At 52.1% G+C, this 16,257-nt stretch overlaps 2 protein-coding genes across 6 annotated transcripts; one reads left to right on the top strand and one right to left on the bottom strand.

Moving 5' to 3' along the window:
• The first annotated feature begins 124 nt into the window (after positions 1 to 124).
• MIS12 (MIS12 kinetochore complex component) lies at positions 125 to 4,395 on the top strand. 5 transcript variants are annotated; one of them, XM_036078342.2, is made up of 3 exons: positions 850 to 2,099; positions 2,330 to 2,444; positions 2,612 to 4,395. In XM_036078342.2, exon 3 carries the CDS (start codon positions 2,652 to 2,654, stop codon positions 3,270 to 3,272), a length of 621 nt encoding a protein of 206 aa, XP_035934235.1. In that variant the 5' UTR covers positions 850 to 2,099; positions 2,330 to 2,444; positions 2,612 to 2,651; the 3' UTR covers positions 3,273 to 4,395. The 5 variants fall into 5 exon arrangements, with proteins under 5 accessions (XP_035934233.1, XP_077923887.1, XP_035934235.1 ...); XM_036078340.2 differs by lacking the exons at positions 850 to 2,099; positions 2,330 to 2,444 and adding an exon at positions 125 to 256; XM_078067761.1 differs by lacking the exons at positions 850 to 2,099; positions 2,330 to 2,444 and adding an exon at positions 520 to 556.
• A 6,305-nt stretch (positions 4,396 to 10,700) lies between these two features.
• Positions 10,701 to 12,204, bottom strand: SMIM48 (small integral membrane protein 48). Its single transcript, XM_036078472.2, has 2 exons — positions 11,255 to 12,204; positions 10,701 to 11,171 (listed from the first exon to the last, which is right to left on the bottom strand). The coding sequence occupies exon 1, from the start codon at positions 12,127 to 12,129 to the stop codon at positions 11,764 to 11,766; it is 366 nt and encodes a 121-aa protein (XP_035934365.2). The 5' UTR covers positions 12,130 to 12,204; the 3' UTR covers positions 10,701 to 11,171; positions 11,255 to 11,763.
• Positions 12,205 to 16,257: the final 4,053 nt, after the last annotated feature.

Here is a 16,257-nt window from a genome sequence, read left to right as displayed (position 1 = left end):
GGCCCCTCTGCCAATCCCCGCCGGCCACAGCTGGCTTTCCCGCCCGGCCCCTCCGCGTCTGCGAGCGAGGCGGCCCCGCGCAGCCAGCCAATCAGGAGCACGACGGCGTCCCGCCCCGGCCGGCGTTCGGTGAGGCCGGCATCGCTCGGCGTCCGGGAGCGGGCGGCGCCGCCTCTCCGCAGCAGCAGGCGGTGGTTTAAAGGCGGTGGCGGGAGGCCGGTGCGTGGCCGGTTTCGTCGCCCTCCCACCCGCTCGGGTAAGGGCCGCGGGGCTGCATCTCCTCCTCCGAGCAGCGGGGAGGAGAGGGTCTGCGCTCGGCACCCTCGCCGGGCGCCCGCCGACCGGGCCGCGCGCCGCCGTCCCCGAGCTCCCGGCATGCCGCGGGGCCGCGGGGCCTGACGGGAGCGGGCGGTGCGCCGGAAGTGGTCCCCGCCCGGCGTGGCTGCGGCGGGCATCCGGAAGAAGGGCGGAGTGGGCGGGAACTCGGGGAGGGGGAGACGCTGGGGGGTGCTGGGAGGGGCCCTGGGGGGAGACGCTGGAGGGGGCTGAGGGGGAGGTACGCTGGGGAGCGGGAGACGCTGGAGGGGGGGTAGTTGGGGGGAAGGTACCCTGGGGAGGGGGAGGGCGTTGGGGGGGGGAGTACCCTGGGGAGGGAGAGGGAGTGGGGGGGAGTACCCTGGGGAGGGGGAGGGCGTTGGGGGGGAGTACCCTGGGGAGGGGCGGGCGTTGGGGGGGAGTACCCGGGGGAGGGAGAGGGAGTGGGGGGGAGTACCCTGGGGAGGGGGAGGGCGTTGCGGGGGAGTACCCTGGGGAGGGGCGGGCGTTGCGGGGGAGTACCCGGGGGGGATTCTTCCCACTGGAGAGTTGATCCCATTGAACAATGAAAATATTCTGGTCTCCCAGAATAAGAAAGTCATGCTAATGTAAACCGTAGGTTAGGTGGGATGGGGAGAGTGTAGGTTCAGCCCTCGGTGTCCAGCCTGTGTGTGGGGGGTACATATATGGTTTTGGTTTTCTTTCTTTCTTTCTTTTTATAAATAAGTTCTCATAACGTAATTTTTTTAAGAGAGTGCCTGAGCGCGTGAAGGATTGGGGTGCAGGGACAGAGGAAGAGAGAGAATATCTTAAGAAGGCTCCACACTGGGTGGGGCTTGATCTCACGGCCCAGAGGTCATGACCTGAGCCGAAGCGAAGAGTTGGACACTTAACTGACTGAGCCACCCAGGAGCCCTGGTTTTGGTTTTCAAAAAGCAACACCCTAAAACAATTTTAACACCTACCAGACTAGCAAAAATTAGAATGTTGAATAATATCCAGTGTTGATAAAGACATGAGAAATTTTCATATACTGCAAGGGGGAGTGTCAGTCGGCCTAACCTGCCTCCTCCCCCCAGAGAACATTTCGCAGTATTTAGAGAAAAATCATGTATGAGTAAGCCGCATGGCTCAGCAATTACTTGCCAATGTGAAAAGCCTGCAAGTCCCTGAGGAGACATTATGGGAGGGTGTTCATGACAACATTGTATCTGGTAGCAAGGTGCTCACAGCAAACCAGGTGTCTGTCACAGGAACGGGCCTGCCGAGTGCGGCGGATGCATGTGATAAAGTTGACGGAGTACTTCAGTCAAAAGCAATGACATAAGATAACATGAAGTGATTGCAAACATAAAGAAAAATGTAAATATCTGCATACAAAGCTTTTTCAGGAATATCTAAAACTGGGGCGCCGGGTGGCTCAGGTAGTTAAGAGCTGCCTTCAGCTCTGGTCGTGATCCCAGGGTCCTGGGATTGAGCCCCGCGTCGGGCTCTCCCTTTCCTTCTGCCCACCACTCTGGGCACACTCTCTCTCTCTCTGTCAAATAAATAAATAGATAAATAAATTCTTAACAAAAAAGACTACCTAAAATTTATCTGAGGTGAATTAAAGATGGATTGAAAAGGCACATGTTAAAACGCTAGAGTGGGTTCGTATGGGAGATGAAAGATGGGAGAATAAGAAAGGACCAGAAAGAGTGCCCTGAAATAGGAAGTATCAACTCAGCGCTGTCCAGCCGCGCTCCTTAAACAGGAAGACAGAGTGGTGGTTAATGAAGGCCCACGTAAGCCCTGTTGAAAGAGTTTGAACTTGATCCTGAAGGAAGGCATGGGGGAGTGGGAGGAAATGAAAATAGATGAGTACATGAAGGGGAGTTGGAAGAACAGCATATAAGGTTGTGGTCAAGAAGGAGCACTTGGGGAGAGGTTACAAATAGCAGTGGCCGGGTGGCTGTGAGAACAGAGACAAAGGCCATTGAAACTCAAGAAACCGCATCTCTTGGGCATTGCTTAGGTCCTCCATCCAAATGTGAAAGCGGTCCAGGCTGATAGCAGAGTTCAGGAGACTGAGCCCTGGGCCAGAGCCCTCTTTAACGAGAAGTGAGGGAAAGAGCCTCAGAGAGCCAAGGGTTTGTATCCTGTTGTGGACGAGGAGGGCTGCAGGTAGCATCAGGCTTCAGGAAACACACACTCCTTGAGTTGTGTTCGCCTGCTTCCTGGCTCTCTGGAATAGGGTTTGTCACTTTCATCAGCTGATTTCTTACCCAGATGAATTTTTTTCTTTTTACATTGGCAGATTTTTTCCAGTCAAAATTAACCACGCAAAGTAAGTGAAGATGTCCGTGGATCCAATGACCTACGAGGCCCAGTTCTTTGGCTTCACGCCACAAACCTGCATGCTGAGGATCTACATCGCATTTCAGGACTACTTGTTTGAAGTGATGCAGGCCGTTGAGCAGGTTATTCTGAAGAAGCTGGATGACATCCCGGGCTGTGAGATTAGCCCCGTCCAGATTCGTAAATGCACAGAGAAGTTTCTTGGCTTCATGAAGGGACGTTTCGATAGCCTTTTTGGCAAAATGGAGCAGCTGTTTTTACAGTTGATCCTGCGTATTCCCCCAAACATCTTGCTTCCGGAAGATAAGCCTCAGGAGATGCACCCCTGTACTGAGGAAGAATTCCATCTTCTCCAGAAAGAAATCGAACAGCTACAAGAGAAATATAAGACTGAATTATGCGCTAAGCAGGCCCTTCTCGCAGAATTGGAGGAACAAAAAATTGTTCAGGCCAAACTTAAGCAGACATTGGCTTTGTTTGATGAGCTTGAAAATGCCGGCAGAGATCACGGGACTAGTGATTTTAGGGAGAGCTTGGTGTTCCTGGTCCAGAACTCCAGAAAACTCCAGACTATTAGGGACAACGTGGAACGGGAAGGCAAAAGAATGAAGATATCTTAATTTCTAAGTAGTAACAGGAGCTCATTAGAAAGTAGAGTAGTAAGGATTTATATCAGTGATATTCTAGTGAACTGTACATCTTACGGGATTTCCTTTGTTTGCTCTTTGCTGTACTCCACACCTCCCTCTGTCTTGGTCCACTCTGCTGAGGTTGCTCCACACGCCCTGGACTAATCTCAGGAGCATCTGTTCCCTAGCGACCTCTCGTCAGCGGGTCGGGATTCCTGGTCCAGTAACAATTCCCTGGGGGCCATGACTGAAGAGGCAGGGTCTCCCTGGCCGGTCAGAGATGTTTGTAAAGCTGTTCCTTGGTCCTCTGTAACTTGGTCCTTTCGACTTACTCCTTGGATGCAATCAAATGAGAAAAAGGTGCGGTGGGTGGCTTTGTTACGAACTAGCCGTTGCCCCGCGAGACTGAAGCCAGCTCAGCCTGCCTGCTCTCGTCCGCCAGCGTGTCTTGCGCGGGGACGTCAGCCGAGGGAAAGAAGCAAGTAGAACGACACCCGTGATCTTCGGGAAAGAGCAAACAAGTTGTTTTCGTTCCTAAACTAGAACCTCTCTGTGACGTGGAGCAGTCCGCCGTAGGGGAGCCCAGCAGGGGAAGACCGTGGGCGAAGGAGAGGCAGGTCTCACTGGGGTAGAAGGGGAAGCCCGGAACAGAGCCAAGGGCAAAGTTGATACGAACTGACCGCTAGGCATTTATATCGTTTTATTCATACTTCGGTTAGTTTTGGAATCTGCCCTGTACCTAATATTTTTAAAATTATTTATTCATACTCCTAAGCATCAAATATTTAGTACCCACAGTGGGGAAATTTTAGCTGTCTTGTGCTTAAATTTAGTGGAGTCTAATATTTTCTTCTGAAATTAATCCATGTGACATGTTGTGTCACCCAGAGAAAGAGCATGAATAGCAGTCGGTGCTCTTAGGGCGTTTCCCTCCATGTCTTCCTTAAAGAACAGGATTTGGAGTTTCTCCTTTATGTAGAAGAGTGACTTGGGACATTAATGTTTGCAATTTAAATATTCATAGATTTAAGATGCCTGTGTTTACCTGGAATATGTTTATCATCAAAGAGTCTTTTTTCCAATCCTGTACATGAAATACACATATTTTAAAGGCTTTGGTTTTTGATTTTCTGTTATTTAAGTAACCTCAGTGCCCAAGGTGGGGCTTGAACTCATGACCCCAAGACCAAGAGTCGCATGCTCCACCGACCGAGCCAACCAGGCTCCCCGTGTTTGTAGCTTATTTAAAATCTCATATAGGGGCGCCTGGGTGGCTCAGCCGTTAAGCGTCTGCCTTCGGCTCAGGTCATGGTCCCAGGGTCCTGGGATCGGGCCCCGCATCGGGCTCCCTGCTTAGTGGGAAGCCTGCTTCTCCCTCTCCCACTCCCCCTGCTTGTGTTCCCTCTCTCGCTGTGTCTCTCTGTCAAATACATAAATAAAATCTTTAAAAAAAAAAAATCTCATATAGAGGGGCGCCTGGGTGGCTCAGTTGGTTAAGTGTCCAACTCGATTTCGACTCAGATCATGATCTCACAGTCATGGGATCGAGCCCTGTGTTGGGCTCAGCGCTTGGTGTGGAGTCAGCCTGAAGATTCTCTCCCTCTCCTCCTCCCCCTGCTCCTGTGTGTGTGCATGCTCTCTCTCTCTCTCTGAAATAAATCTTAAAAAAAAAAAATACTATAGAGGGTTAAATGGTGATTCCCCCAAAGGCATGTCCTCGTCCTGATTCCTGGAACCTGTCATTGTGCCTTATTTGGAAAAGATGGTCTTCTGCAGGAATAATTAAGGATCTAGAGATAAGGGGAGCTGAATTACCTGGGTGGGCCCTAAATCCAGTGGCCAGTGTCTTCACTAGACAAAGGCAGAGGGAGATTGGAGACAGGAGAGGAGGAGGCAGGGTGACCACAGAGGCAGGTGAGAGTGATGGGGCCACGCGCCAGGAACACCAGCAGCCACCACCAACTGGAAGAGACAAAGACGAGGTTCCTCCTGGCGCCTCTGGGGAGTGTGACACCCTCGCCCTGGATGTCTGGGGCCAGAGCAGGGGGAGAATGCATTTCTGTTCTTTCAAGTCACTAGGGTTGTTACCTGTTAACTGTTAGACCTGATTAAGCTAGGATATTAGCGTATTCACACTCAGAAGGAGGTGGGTTGCTTACTAAGGAAGCAACAGCCCACACCTAGTTGTCCTCACAGATGCAATAATACGGTTTGTCTGAAGGCACTTAAAATATGGTCGTGATCTGGACAGAAGGGTGAAGTCCACAGTGTTTAGAACTCAGGAGTTCAGGGGCGCCCGGGTGTCTCAGTCGGTTAAGCGTGCGACTCCTGATTTCAGCTCAGGTCTTGATCTCAGGGTCTTGGGTTCGAGCCCCACGTCAGGCCCCACACCTAGCTTAAGAAAACAAAACCCAAAAGACTCAGAGGAGTTCGTTGCGTGTTGAGTAAGCACTTAGTAACTGGTGGATATTGAGACTGTCTGCCATAGTAGTCTCAGCAGGGACAAAGTCATCTCCTTGGCCCCGTTGTTCTCTGATAATTAAATTCCTCCCTCAAAAATTCAGAAATAAGTCAGGATAACAAGCCCCCGGTTACCCCTCCGCTTCATGGCCCCGTTCCCATCCAGCATCTGTCTCGCCGCGTTCCCTACTCCCCTCTACATTAGAGCCTCTGACTGTGATCCCAACCTTCGGTTTCCCCAGATGCCGGATTCCCACAATTCTCCCTCACTGTTGCGCCCAGCGGTCGACCCTCCAGCTCCTCAGTTACTCTCCACCAAGTCCAGCCCCCCTCACCCCCCCACCCTCTGTCCACAGATTTTTACAGAGCGAGGGGACACGCAGAGGGCATTGTAGTGAGATCAGAGGGTTCACACGCCCCTCAAAGAACTGGCATCCACCTCGTTGACAGCTAGCCTTGAAGGAGATCTTGTGGCACCGCTCGTGCACCAGGAAGAGGAAGGACTCTGTCATCTCTAAGGGATTCGAGGGAGGCCAGAACAGACCCCCCCCCATCCTGCCCTTGGTGGGCATTTCTAAGGTCTCTATATTAATCTCCGAGGGACCTGGAACACTGAGCCTCAAGAGAGGTCATCATTGCTTGAACATGAACAAGATGGAGGGCCAGCGATGGAGTCCGAATGGTCAGCACTCCTACCACTAACAACCTTCTAGAAATAGAAGGGATTATAGGGGACCACTGTATAAGAGGTTATGCACTCAGTCCTTATGAGTGTGTGCGGGAGGCGGGGGGGTTGGGGGGAGGTTCCCCAGGGTTGGGGGGAGGTTCCCCATACCACCTACAGGTCCTGCAAGTCAACTCAATTCTGACCCAGCGTACCCAGCGATAACATCAGATTCACCAGGTCAGGGGCTCAGTCCAAGACAGCTGCACTGCTATTCAGATCCCAGTCGCAAGTCCTGGTTGCTCACCCGGGCTTCTGACCACTTGGCTGTCAATCACAGGTTCCCATGACCCCCTCCTTGGGCTCCATTATTTTGCTAGAGAGGCTCACAGACCTCAGGAGACCTGTTTACCCATTAGACTACCAGTTTACTTCAAAGGATACACGAATCAACAGCCAGATGAAGAGATATATAGGGCGAGGCCCCAAACAAGGGAGTTTTAGCCCCCATAGGTTTGGGCCCAGCATGGCAGTATGAGGGACCTTTCCAAAACCCCTCCTTTTGAGGCTTCATCACATACATTGTCGGCCATTGGTGTTCGAAGTTGGGTCCCTACCTTACACCTTGTATGAAAATGAACCCCAAACAGATCAAAGATCGGAATGTAAACGCTGAAACTATAGAAATGCTTGGGAGAAAACCCAGGCCTAACTCTTCCTGACCTTGAACTAGGCAGGAGCTTCTTAGACATGGCACCCAAAACACAAGCAGCAAAAGGAAAAAATAGATAAACGATGTCATCAAGATGAAAAAAAACCCTTGGTACGTCAAAGACACCGTCACAAAAGTTAAAAGGCAAACCACGGAATGGGAGGAACATTTTGCAAATAATATCTGATAATGGACTTTATTCGGAATACATGAAGAACTCATAGAATTCAAGACAAATGGCCCAATTTTATTTATTCAATTTTTTTTGCATGGTTTTTAAAGTAATCTCTACACCCAACATGGGGCTCAAACTCATAACCCCTGATCAAGAGTCGCACGCTCCACTGATTGATCCAGTCAGGCGCCCCCCACCTTTTTTTTTTTTTTTTTTTGCATTTTTTCAAATGGCCTGATTTAAAAAACGGGTAGAGGATCTGAATAGATGTTTCTTCAAAGGTAGACACTCGGCTGGTAAGCTCAGGAAAAGCTGCTTGATGTCCTCGCCATCAGGGAAATGCAAATCAAAGACACAAAGAGATTCCACTTCATACACACTAAGGTTATGAATTAAAAAAGAAAAAGACAAGTTTTGTCAACGAGGCGGAGAACTTGGAACCCTCCTATAATTCTGGTGAGAATGTACAATGGTGCAGCCAATTTGGGAAACAGTCTAGCGGTTTCCATATGAGTCAGCAATCTCACTCTTAGAGAAAAGAAAACACGTGTCCACACTCACAATATTGTACGTGAATGTCCGCAGCAGCATTATTCACAGTAACCACAAAGTGGAAACAACCCAAATGAACGCAACTACTGGATGGATATGTAAAATGTGGTATATCCAGACAATGGGATATTGCTTAGCAATAGAAATGAAGCATTACTACCCGCTGCAACAGGGATGAGCCTCGAAAACAGCGTGCTAAGTGAAAGGAGCCAGTCACAAAGGACCCCGTACTGTATGATTCCATTTATAGGAAATGTGCAGACCAGGCAAATCCAGAGAGAGGAAGTCAATTAGTGGTTGCCTAGGGATGGGGGCTGGGTCGGGGGTTGGAGGGAGATGGGTAAGAGGTGAAGGGTTTCCTTTCAGGGTAATGAAATATCCTAATATTGATTATGGTGATGGTCGTGCAACTCTGTGAATATACTAAATGCATGAGTTCTGCGGCATGTGAATTGTATCTCAATGATGTTGGTAAAAATAGTAAGAGTACACACTCCAGAAACAATGCCTGGGTTCATCTAGCGCCTTCACTGGTCTTGCGACCTTGGCCAAATCACTTCCCCTATGTCTGTTTCCTCATCTGCAAAATGGGGAAAATAAAAGAAACTCCTCATGGGCTTGAGAGCCTTCAAGTCATAAAAGACATCCAGCCTGTCACGCCCTAATTTCCCTTATTAACACAGTGGGCTCCATGAAGGTAAGGGTTGTATCTGTCTTGCTAATGACTATCTCCAGTGCTAGATACCCAAGAAAAAATGAAACACTTACAAAATTGCTCCATTTATTCTCCCAGCTTGAGGTTCCACTGTCCCACACAGCTAAATTCCAACTGTGTCCCCCAACATAAACTTCCTGCTGTCCCTTGGTATCCAGAAACCACTGTTCATTTCACTGCCTCCGTATACCTACCCACCCCTGACAGCTCAATGTGCAATAGGACAAGTTGCCCAAAATAGTCGTCTCTCCTGCCATCATCATTTGGGATCTGCTGAGAGTCACTTTACTAGATGTCTTGTTATTTTTGCCTGCTCACCCTCCATGGTCATGGTGACCAGTATTCCTTTGGGAAACCTTCTTTCCCATTGCATCCTATCTTCTTGGGGACTGCGTATCAAGTTCTCTCTTCCGCCTTCCGGCCAAAGGTGGGCAAGTGACCCTAGCCAGGTTGGTGAGACACTCTCTAGGATTTGATTCTTGAGCAACATGGCCAAAGGACCCCCAAAATGGGCCCATTTGTTTTTTACGGTTGAACCCTGAAAAGACAGTCCATTAGTACTTGACTGGAGTGGCTGGGTATTTTGGACAAGGGAGCCTTTTATTGGAAGCCCAGAAGTTGGAGGACAATTGAGAGCTCCATCGAGGGAAGTAGTAACTGAAATTAGGTGGGCGGTGGAGGGGATATGGGACCAAATATCGTGGGATATTTGAACTGTGTAAGAGGAAAATTGGCCAGGCCAGGCATAAAGGGATGCTGAAAGTACACATGGATGGTGGGAGAATAGTAGAATTTTAATATTTAACAGTAGAAATTTAATATTAGAAAATGTGGGCCAAGCTCCTGCTGGACCCCAGTGGAATCAGGAATTTCGAGATATGGGAAATTTCAGGTGTTTCAGGAATTTCAGGGTATGGGGGGGAAAGTAAGGGCTAATAGAGGAGAATATGGGTGTATGGGAAGAAAGCAATTCATTCCGGGGATGGGGGGAGCACAGCAGTGATGCAGAGAATGTTGGGGAAGGCTGGAGCACCATATCGGAGAGGCAGTGATAATCCTAGTTTTGGGGGAACCGCACAATGAATCCTGAAATAAGGGGATCACATGGGACTGGACATTTAGGGGAATATTGGAGCCTATGTTCAGAATGTAGAGGCAAGAGGATCTAATTACAATATAGTCTCATAGGAACCGGATATGGGAATTTGGGGTAGGAATTGGAGGCATATTTGAGGAACAGGGAACTCAGGTTCTGGGAATGGAGGGGAGAAGCTACTCACAAGGCATTAGTGGAGGGGAGAATATTGGGGGATCATATCCTGAGTAGTCCCTGAAGGACTGTCTAATGAGGGGTTCTAGGAGATGTACGAATGGAAAACAATAGGACTGTCTGGAGAACACGGAGCTATGTATTGGAACTCAGTGGCTAGTCAATATTAAAAGTCGGTAGGATATGCAATATCCAAGACTGAAGGCTGGAAACCAGGGAGAAGTACCTACCGCGGGTACCATGGAGACTTAATTTTGGGGAATTGTGCCACTAATTATCGGCGGGGGGGGGGGGGCGTGGTGTTATTGTAATAAATCATGGGTGTAAAGCACAGGCTGATGTCAGGGAACAGTGGGTATTGAATTTGCAGCACAGCAATGAAATGCAGAGGGGCAAGATGCTAAGCCCCACGGTGATGCGGGATCACGGGAACACAGAACTGGGAAGTGACAAGGCTCTGATATTGGAATATGCTGAGCTTATAAAGACACAAGTTGGGTGGGGGGGCAGATTCTAGAGCTTATTGGGGGTACCGTACTGGGGCAGAAGTGTCTTGATAATGGAAGCAGGTGGGGACTGAATCTGAGAGGCAGCAGGTGAAGCCACAGAGGACAGTTGTGGACCTGCAGTCAGGGGACAGAACGTTCCCAGAACGTTCCTGGGAACTGGATATGGAGAAAGATGCCATAGAGAGGCAGGCATGGCTATTTAGTGGAGGAGGGAGAAGCTGCACCTGGAAACGCTGGTCATAGGACACACCTGTTTGGGAGCAATGGTAGGGATGCTCTAAGGATTATGCGGTGAAACCAAGCAGACTGGGAAGCTTGGAGGGCCCACTGCTTGGCTCTAAATTAAGCGAGAACTCAGTATACATGGGACTGAAAAAGGGATTTATTTTGTCAGAGGTAAGACAGACATTTCCAGATAACGTAGCAGAGCGCTGAGTTGATGACATTTAACATTCATGAATAAAAAAAGAGATGGCAGGTGGGTGAGTAACCCGCAAGGTGGGTTTCAGTGTTAGGCCTTTGGGTCTGAGATGACAACCCCGATGGAATTCTTGCTAATGACAGATACCCCACGCCCTGGTCTTGGGTCCCATTGCTGCGGCAGCGCTTAGGGCCAGCATGAAGCCGCCAGAGACGCAGAGAGAGCCCTCCCGCGCACCCCAGCCCTGCCGGGGGCCCCGAGTCTCATCCTGCGCAGCGCGCGAGCCAGAGGCCCGCGTCCCGGGAGGTCTGCAGCCGCTCGTCCCACGCCGTCCAGGACGCGACGACAGCGTGGCCTCCTGCCAGGACAGCCCCTCCGGCTGTGGGTCTCGGCCCGGTAGCAGCCGCAAAGCCTAAGGCAGGAACAACGCACAGTCCGGGTCAGCTCAAGCCCCTGGGGACGCGGCGACGCGCCACCCCGACGATCGCCACTCACCGTGTCCTGCGCTCCGGCGGGGCCCGCGGGGCGCTCAGGTCCGCCAGCTCCGGGGGCCTGGCTGGTGCTCCGGGGGGCGATGCAGCATCACAGGGCTCCCGCCCGGCTGGCCCAGGGCGCCGACCCTCCCTCCCCGCGGGGCCCTCTCCGGAAGTTCGTCCCTTAAGGAACCCAAGGGTGGGCTCACTGCGCGTGCTCCCACCTCATGAAGTGTAGGGTCCAGGAACACGATCCTAATCGTGAGCCGCACCCCGCTCCTCTAAACGCCGGGGGATGACCGCCCCCTCCCCTAATCTCAGGGGCAAGCAGACCCTTATTTCATTACTGGCAGCAGCTCCGGACATGTCTCCAGATGAGCAGGGACACAAAGGTAGTGACAAGCACAGGACAAAAGAGCAAGCATCAGAAGCTAGATGAAGGGGGTGCGGCGCGTCTCCCGCACACGCCACGCCGAGCCCCTGGTTTCCCTTCCCACCCCCCCGGGGCCCCGCGCCCCCGGCCCCGGCCGCTCAGGCCAGCTGCAGGTGGATGTAGGTGAAGATGCAGGAGGTGATGGAGAAGGCGATGGCCGCGTAGATAAAGATGGAGAGGTGCGGGAAATGGTCGAGGTAGCAGCCCTCGTCCCGGGGGGGCGCCTCCTCCTCGGGCGGGGGGCGCACCGCGGCCTTGGGGGGCTGCCCGGCGCGGGCCCCCTGCGCCCTCCCGCCGGCGCGCCGACCGGCCCTCCTGCCAGCCGCCGCCGCCGCCCTGGGCGCGCGGGCCGCGGGAGGCTCTTCCGGGGGGGGCTCGTCGAACAGGCCCCCGGAGTCGTCGGCGGGGTCCGAGCGGGTGGGCGCGGGGGCCCAGGGCTGGCGCGGGAAGAGCGGGGCCGCCATGGTCGAGGAGCTCGGGGGGTCGCGGGCCGGAACGCGGTGGGCGGCGGCCGGGCCGCTCGGCGGCTCTGCCAGCGGAGGGGCGGGGACCGCTCGGCCGCGCGCCTCCCCCGGCTCCTCCCCGCGCCCCGCCCGCGCCCGGGACCCGCGCTCCGGCCAGCAGCCTGTTCCCATGGCAACCGGGCGCGGGGCGCGGGGCCCGGGGTGCGAGCTGCGGGCGGGGACCCCGGGCGCGAGGAGGGGGCTCGGCGCCGGCCGGGACCCCAGCTGCGCGCGGAGCTTCACCGGGGACGTATTTGTCTTTTTAAAAGAAATTTATTACGGGTCTTTCTGTTTTTGTTTTTTTTTTTATCTACAATTTAGTACATGAAAAAACAAATACATAATCTTTGCAGAAAACTTGGCAGTTAGAAAGCCCCGTCGGCAAGAACAGGGACAAAACAAGTGCTCCCACCACTATCCCAAGGCCCAGAGGTAGATGGTGCCTTTCCTTCCTTCTTCCTTACCCTCTCCCTACGGCTACATCGGTGTCTGGGCTTTCCCCTCGTGCTCCTCGCCCCAAACCCGTGATCCCAGCCCCGTGGGAGGCTCACGTTTGAGTAGGAACAGGTACTTTCTCCCCGCCGCCCTACTCAGCACCCACCCCCGCACCCCCCAGGCCTTTCTCTGGCTTCCACTGGTACTGCCACAGACTTGGGGCACCGAGGTTCCAAGGCCGGCGGTGTTCCCCTGTGGAATGTGGGGAGAACAGCCACTAGGACTTTTGGGGTCCCAGGGAATCTGGCAGGCCCCGCCAGTTGCCGCAGAGCCAACTCAGACTGTCATCAAGGAACTCATGGCCTCCTGTAAGGGAAAGTCCCTGGGGAAACCAGGACGAGGGTGCAGAAGCAAGGTCACCAGGATGCTGTGTCTCTTTCCATCTCCCGGTGTTGCCAGGGATTTCTTGCAGGGCCAGAGCCTACAGAGTGGCAGGTGCTCAGATATAGTATTTGTTGAATGAGTAATTCGAGGGATGAATGGCGGTTGGCAGCCGCAGACTCGCACCTCACAGCCTACCGCCCCCACCCAGCTCCCAGAGCTTCCAGTCGGCGAGCAGGTGGAGAAGGGGCAACCCTCCAACGCTGCAAGTGGGAATGTAAAAAGGCACAGTGGCTTTGGAAAAACAGTTCGGCAGTTTCATAAAAAGTTCAACATACACCTGCCATATCAGGAATTCCACTCCCAGGTGTCTACCCACGAGAAATGAAGACAGGCTTTCATATGAAAACAGGGACTCGTCCATGGATGTCCATAGGGTTATTGGTAATAGTGCCAGGCTGGAAACAATGCAAATGTTCTTTGAATGTTAAATGGATAATCAAAATGTGGCTTATCCGTGCAATGGGATAATATTTCACAATAAAAAGAAGTGAGCTGCATCGTGGATGAACCTCACAAACATTCCGTTAAGTGGAGAAAAGCCAGGTGCACAAGACCACAGATGGTATGATCCCACTTACAGGAAATATCCAGAAGAGACACATTTATTTACAGAGACAGAAAACAGATGGATGATTGCTGGGGCTGGAGAGGGAGGTGGGGAGGCGAGGAACCGCAGACAGGCTCAGGGCAACTTTTTAGAGGGATAGACATGTTCTCAACCCCGGTGGTGGTGATGGTTGAGCAGCTCTTTAATTTTTCTAAAATTCATCAGTGTGTCCACTTAATGTGGATGACTCTCATGATATGTGAATTATACTTCAAAAGGCCATTGTTTTTAAAAAGAAACTTCAATGAGTTATCATTTCTCAGATACCAGATGGGTAAAACAAAACAAAACAAAACAAAACCCATGGATTTTATTTGCAATTCTGTGGGTCTTCTGGTTTGAGTAGATTTGGCTGATCTCTACTGGATTTTGTCATTTGTCTGGCAGGTCAGCTGAGGCTGGATGATCCAGGATGACCTCACGCCCATGTCTGGAGGTGGGCAAGCCGTCGGTCAGGTGACTTAGTTCTCCAGCAGGCTAGCTTGAACTTATGCACGTGGTGGTCTCAGGGTTCCAAGCACAGAAACAGGGAACCCTATAGAGCACAAGGACTGTTCCAGTCTCTGCTTGTACTATATTTGCTGTCCCCCTGGCCAAAGCAAATCACATGGCCAAATCCAGATTCAAAGTCTGTGCAAAGCCACATTGCAAAGTGAGGGGCAGAATTAGTGACCACTTTTTGCAAGCTGCTATAGAGAACAAGAGAGTTAAGCCACTTCTCTATGGTTATATGGCTAGTAAGTTGCAGAGCTAGGATTCTGGGGCTCACGCTTTTACCCACTATGCCATTCACTGAGGGGTGTCTGCAAGGCGTGGTGCTTGAATATAGTGTGTGAGATGGAGAGGGGTTGGATATGTAGCCAGAAAGGGGTTTAGACTTTATTTAGAGGCACTAGAAATCCATTGGAGGATTTAACCGAGTGGCATTTTGGAAAGCTCACTCTGGCCATAGTATGGATGCTGGATACCAGGTGGAGGGGTTGGGGGCAGAGTGACCGATGAGGACTTCATTGCATTAGACCAGGTTAGAGGTGAAAGGAGGTTGAAGTGGCAGAGGGGATGAAGAGAAGAGGACAGAGTCAAAGGACATTTCGGAGCTAAAATGCGACTTTGCTGATAACTGATGGGAGGGGTGGGGAAGAGGTGGGGGGCACTGAACTTACCCCAGTAGATCTAGAGGGAGATGATGAGTTACCGAGCGGCTGGGTTGGCTCTGGGGTCCTTATGGGGGAAATGGGGGGAAATGTCGCTTTGCCAAAAGCATCCTCAGGTGCAAGGTCTAAGCTGGCAATCCAGATTTGGGAATTACTGGCGTGGAGGGGATGGGTGAAGCTGCAGGCATAGATAAGATTGCCCAGAAGTGTAGGAAGAGACGAGGATTCGCAGAGCATCCTGAGGACCACCAACCTTTGATGGTTGTGTTTTAGAAAAAAATATAAGCAGTATGCCAAATGGAAGACTTCACAGATATTACTGTTTAGGACAAATCTAAAAATTTTCAAGTGAGTTACAGTTAAAGAAAAACAATTACATGGGGTGCCTGGCTGGCTCAGTCTGTGGAGCGTGCCACTCTTGATCTCGGGGTTGTGAGTCTGAGCCCCACGTTGTGTGTGGAGATGACTTAAAAATAAAATCTTAAAAAAAAAAAAGAAAATTAAGTAATGAAACTGTACGGATGGTTCACGGACATGACAAAATTCAACAAGTCAGATGAGGAGTGCTTGGAATTTGGGTAATGCCTGGAAAACATATGTGAACGGGCTCTTAAGCTGTGCAGCTCTTTGCAAGCATCTCTCTTCCCGAAGGCCGCAGTGAGTTCCAGGGGAGACGGGGGGAGTTTAACTCCCCCATGGACTCTACCAGCCCCCCGCTCTTTGATATGGGCAATGGGTGTTTGCTCAGTTTTATTTAAAGCGTATGTTACACAAACAGCTCCAAGTCCCCCCACCCACCTCCTTCCAACTGGATTTATTGCTTCGAAGCCCCTTCGCTATTGGGGAAAGGCTCAGGAGCAGGAGGGAGGCTTGGGGACCAGGCCCTGCAAGGACTTCCGGGGAGGGCGAGGGGCAGGGGGCAGTGGAGGTACCGGAAATGCCCCTGCAGGGGTCCATTGCCTATTAAGAAGGTGTGAGGCTGAACAACAAAGACAGGGCCCCCCTAGGACGCCTTGCTGTATGCCACCTGGTTCACCCGTGCAGAAAAGCCCACAGTGGAAAACAACTCTGGTCCCAGCCCAGGGGATTCTTGGGGGCTCCCTCCCTCAGAGTTGGGAGAGCTCGGCCAGCTGGGTGGGCTCACGTTCGCAGAAGCTCTGGCTGTCCCCGGTGATGAGAGAGCGAAGTCTGTCCCGGGCCAGGGAGCCCTGAAAAGGCAGATACCAGAAGGCTCCAAGCTGCAGCCTCACTCTCTGCTTCGTGCCAGAAGGTTCCGGGAAAACCCTCAGGAGCCCGGGGCCCAGAGCCCAAATCCACCAAAGGACCCACATGGACAAAAGGCTGCCCTTCCCTCCTGCTTCTGGGATGGGCCCAGAGCACCCACCCCTCTCCGAGGTGAGAGAGACTGCCTCTTCCGAGAATCTCTGCTCCCGGGCTGAGATGGTGGGT

Source organism: Halichoerus grypus, chromosome 2 (genome assembly GCF_964656455.1).
Source record: "Halichoerus grypus chromosome 2, mHalGry1.hap1.1, whole genome shotgun sequence".
Lineage (NCBI taxonomy): Eukaryota > Metazoa > Chordata > Mammalia > Carnivora > Phocidae > Halichoerus > Halichoerus grypus.
Note: the sequence above shows the minus strand (reverse complement) of the source record. Positions and strands in the feature narration are given on the sequence as shown.

Excerpts from the sequence above, each read along its gene's own strand:
- MIS12 (XM_036078340.2), top strand. The coding sequence starts at position 2,652 with ATGTCCGTGGATCCAATGACCTACGAGGCCCAGTTCTTTGGCTTCACG.
- SMIM48 (XM_036078472.2), bottom strand. The coding sequence starts at position 12,129 with ATGGCGGCCCCGCTCTTCCCGCGCCAGCCCTGGGCCCCCGCGCCCACC.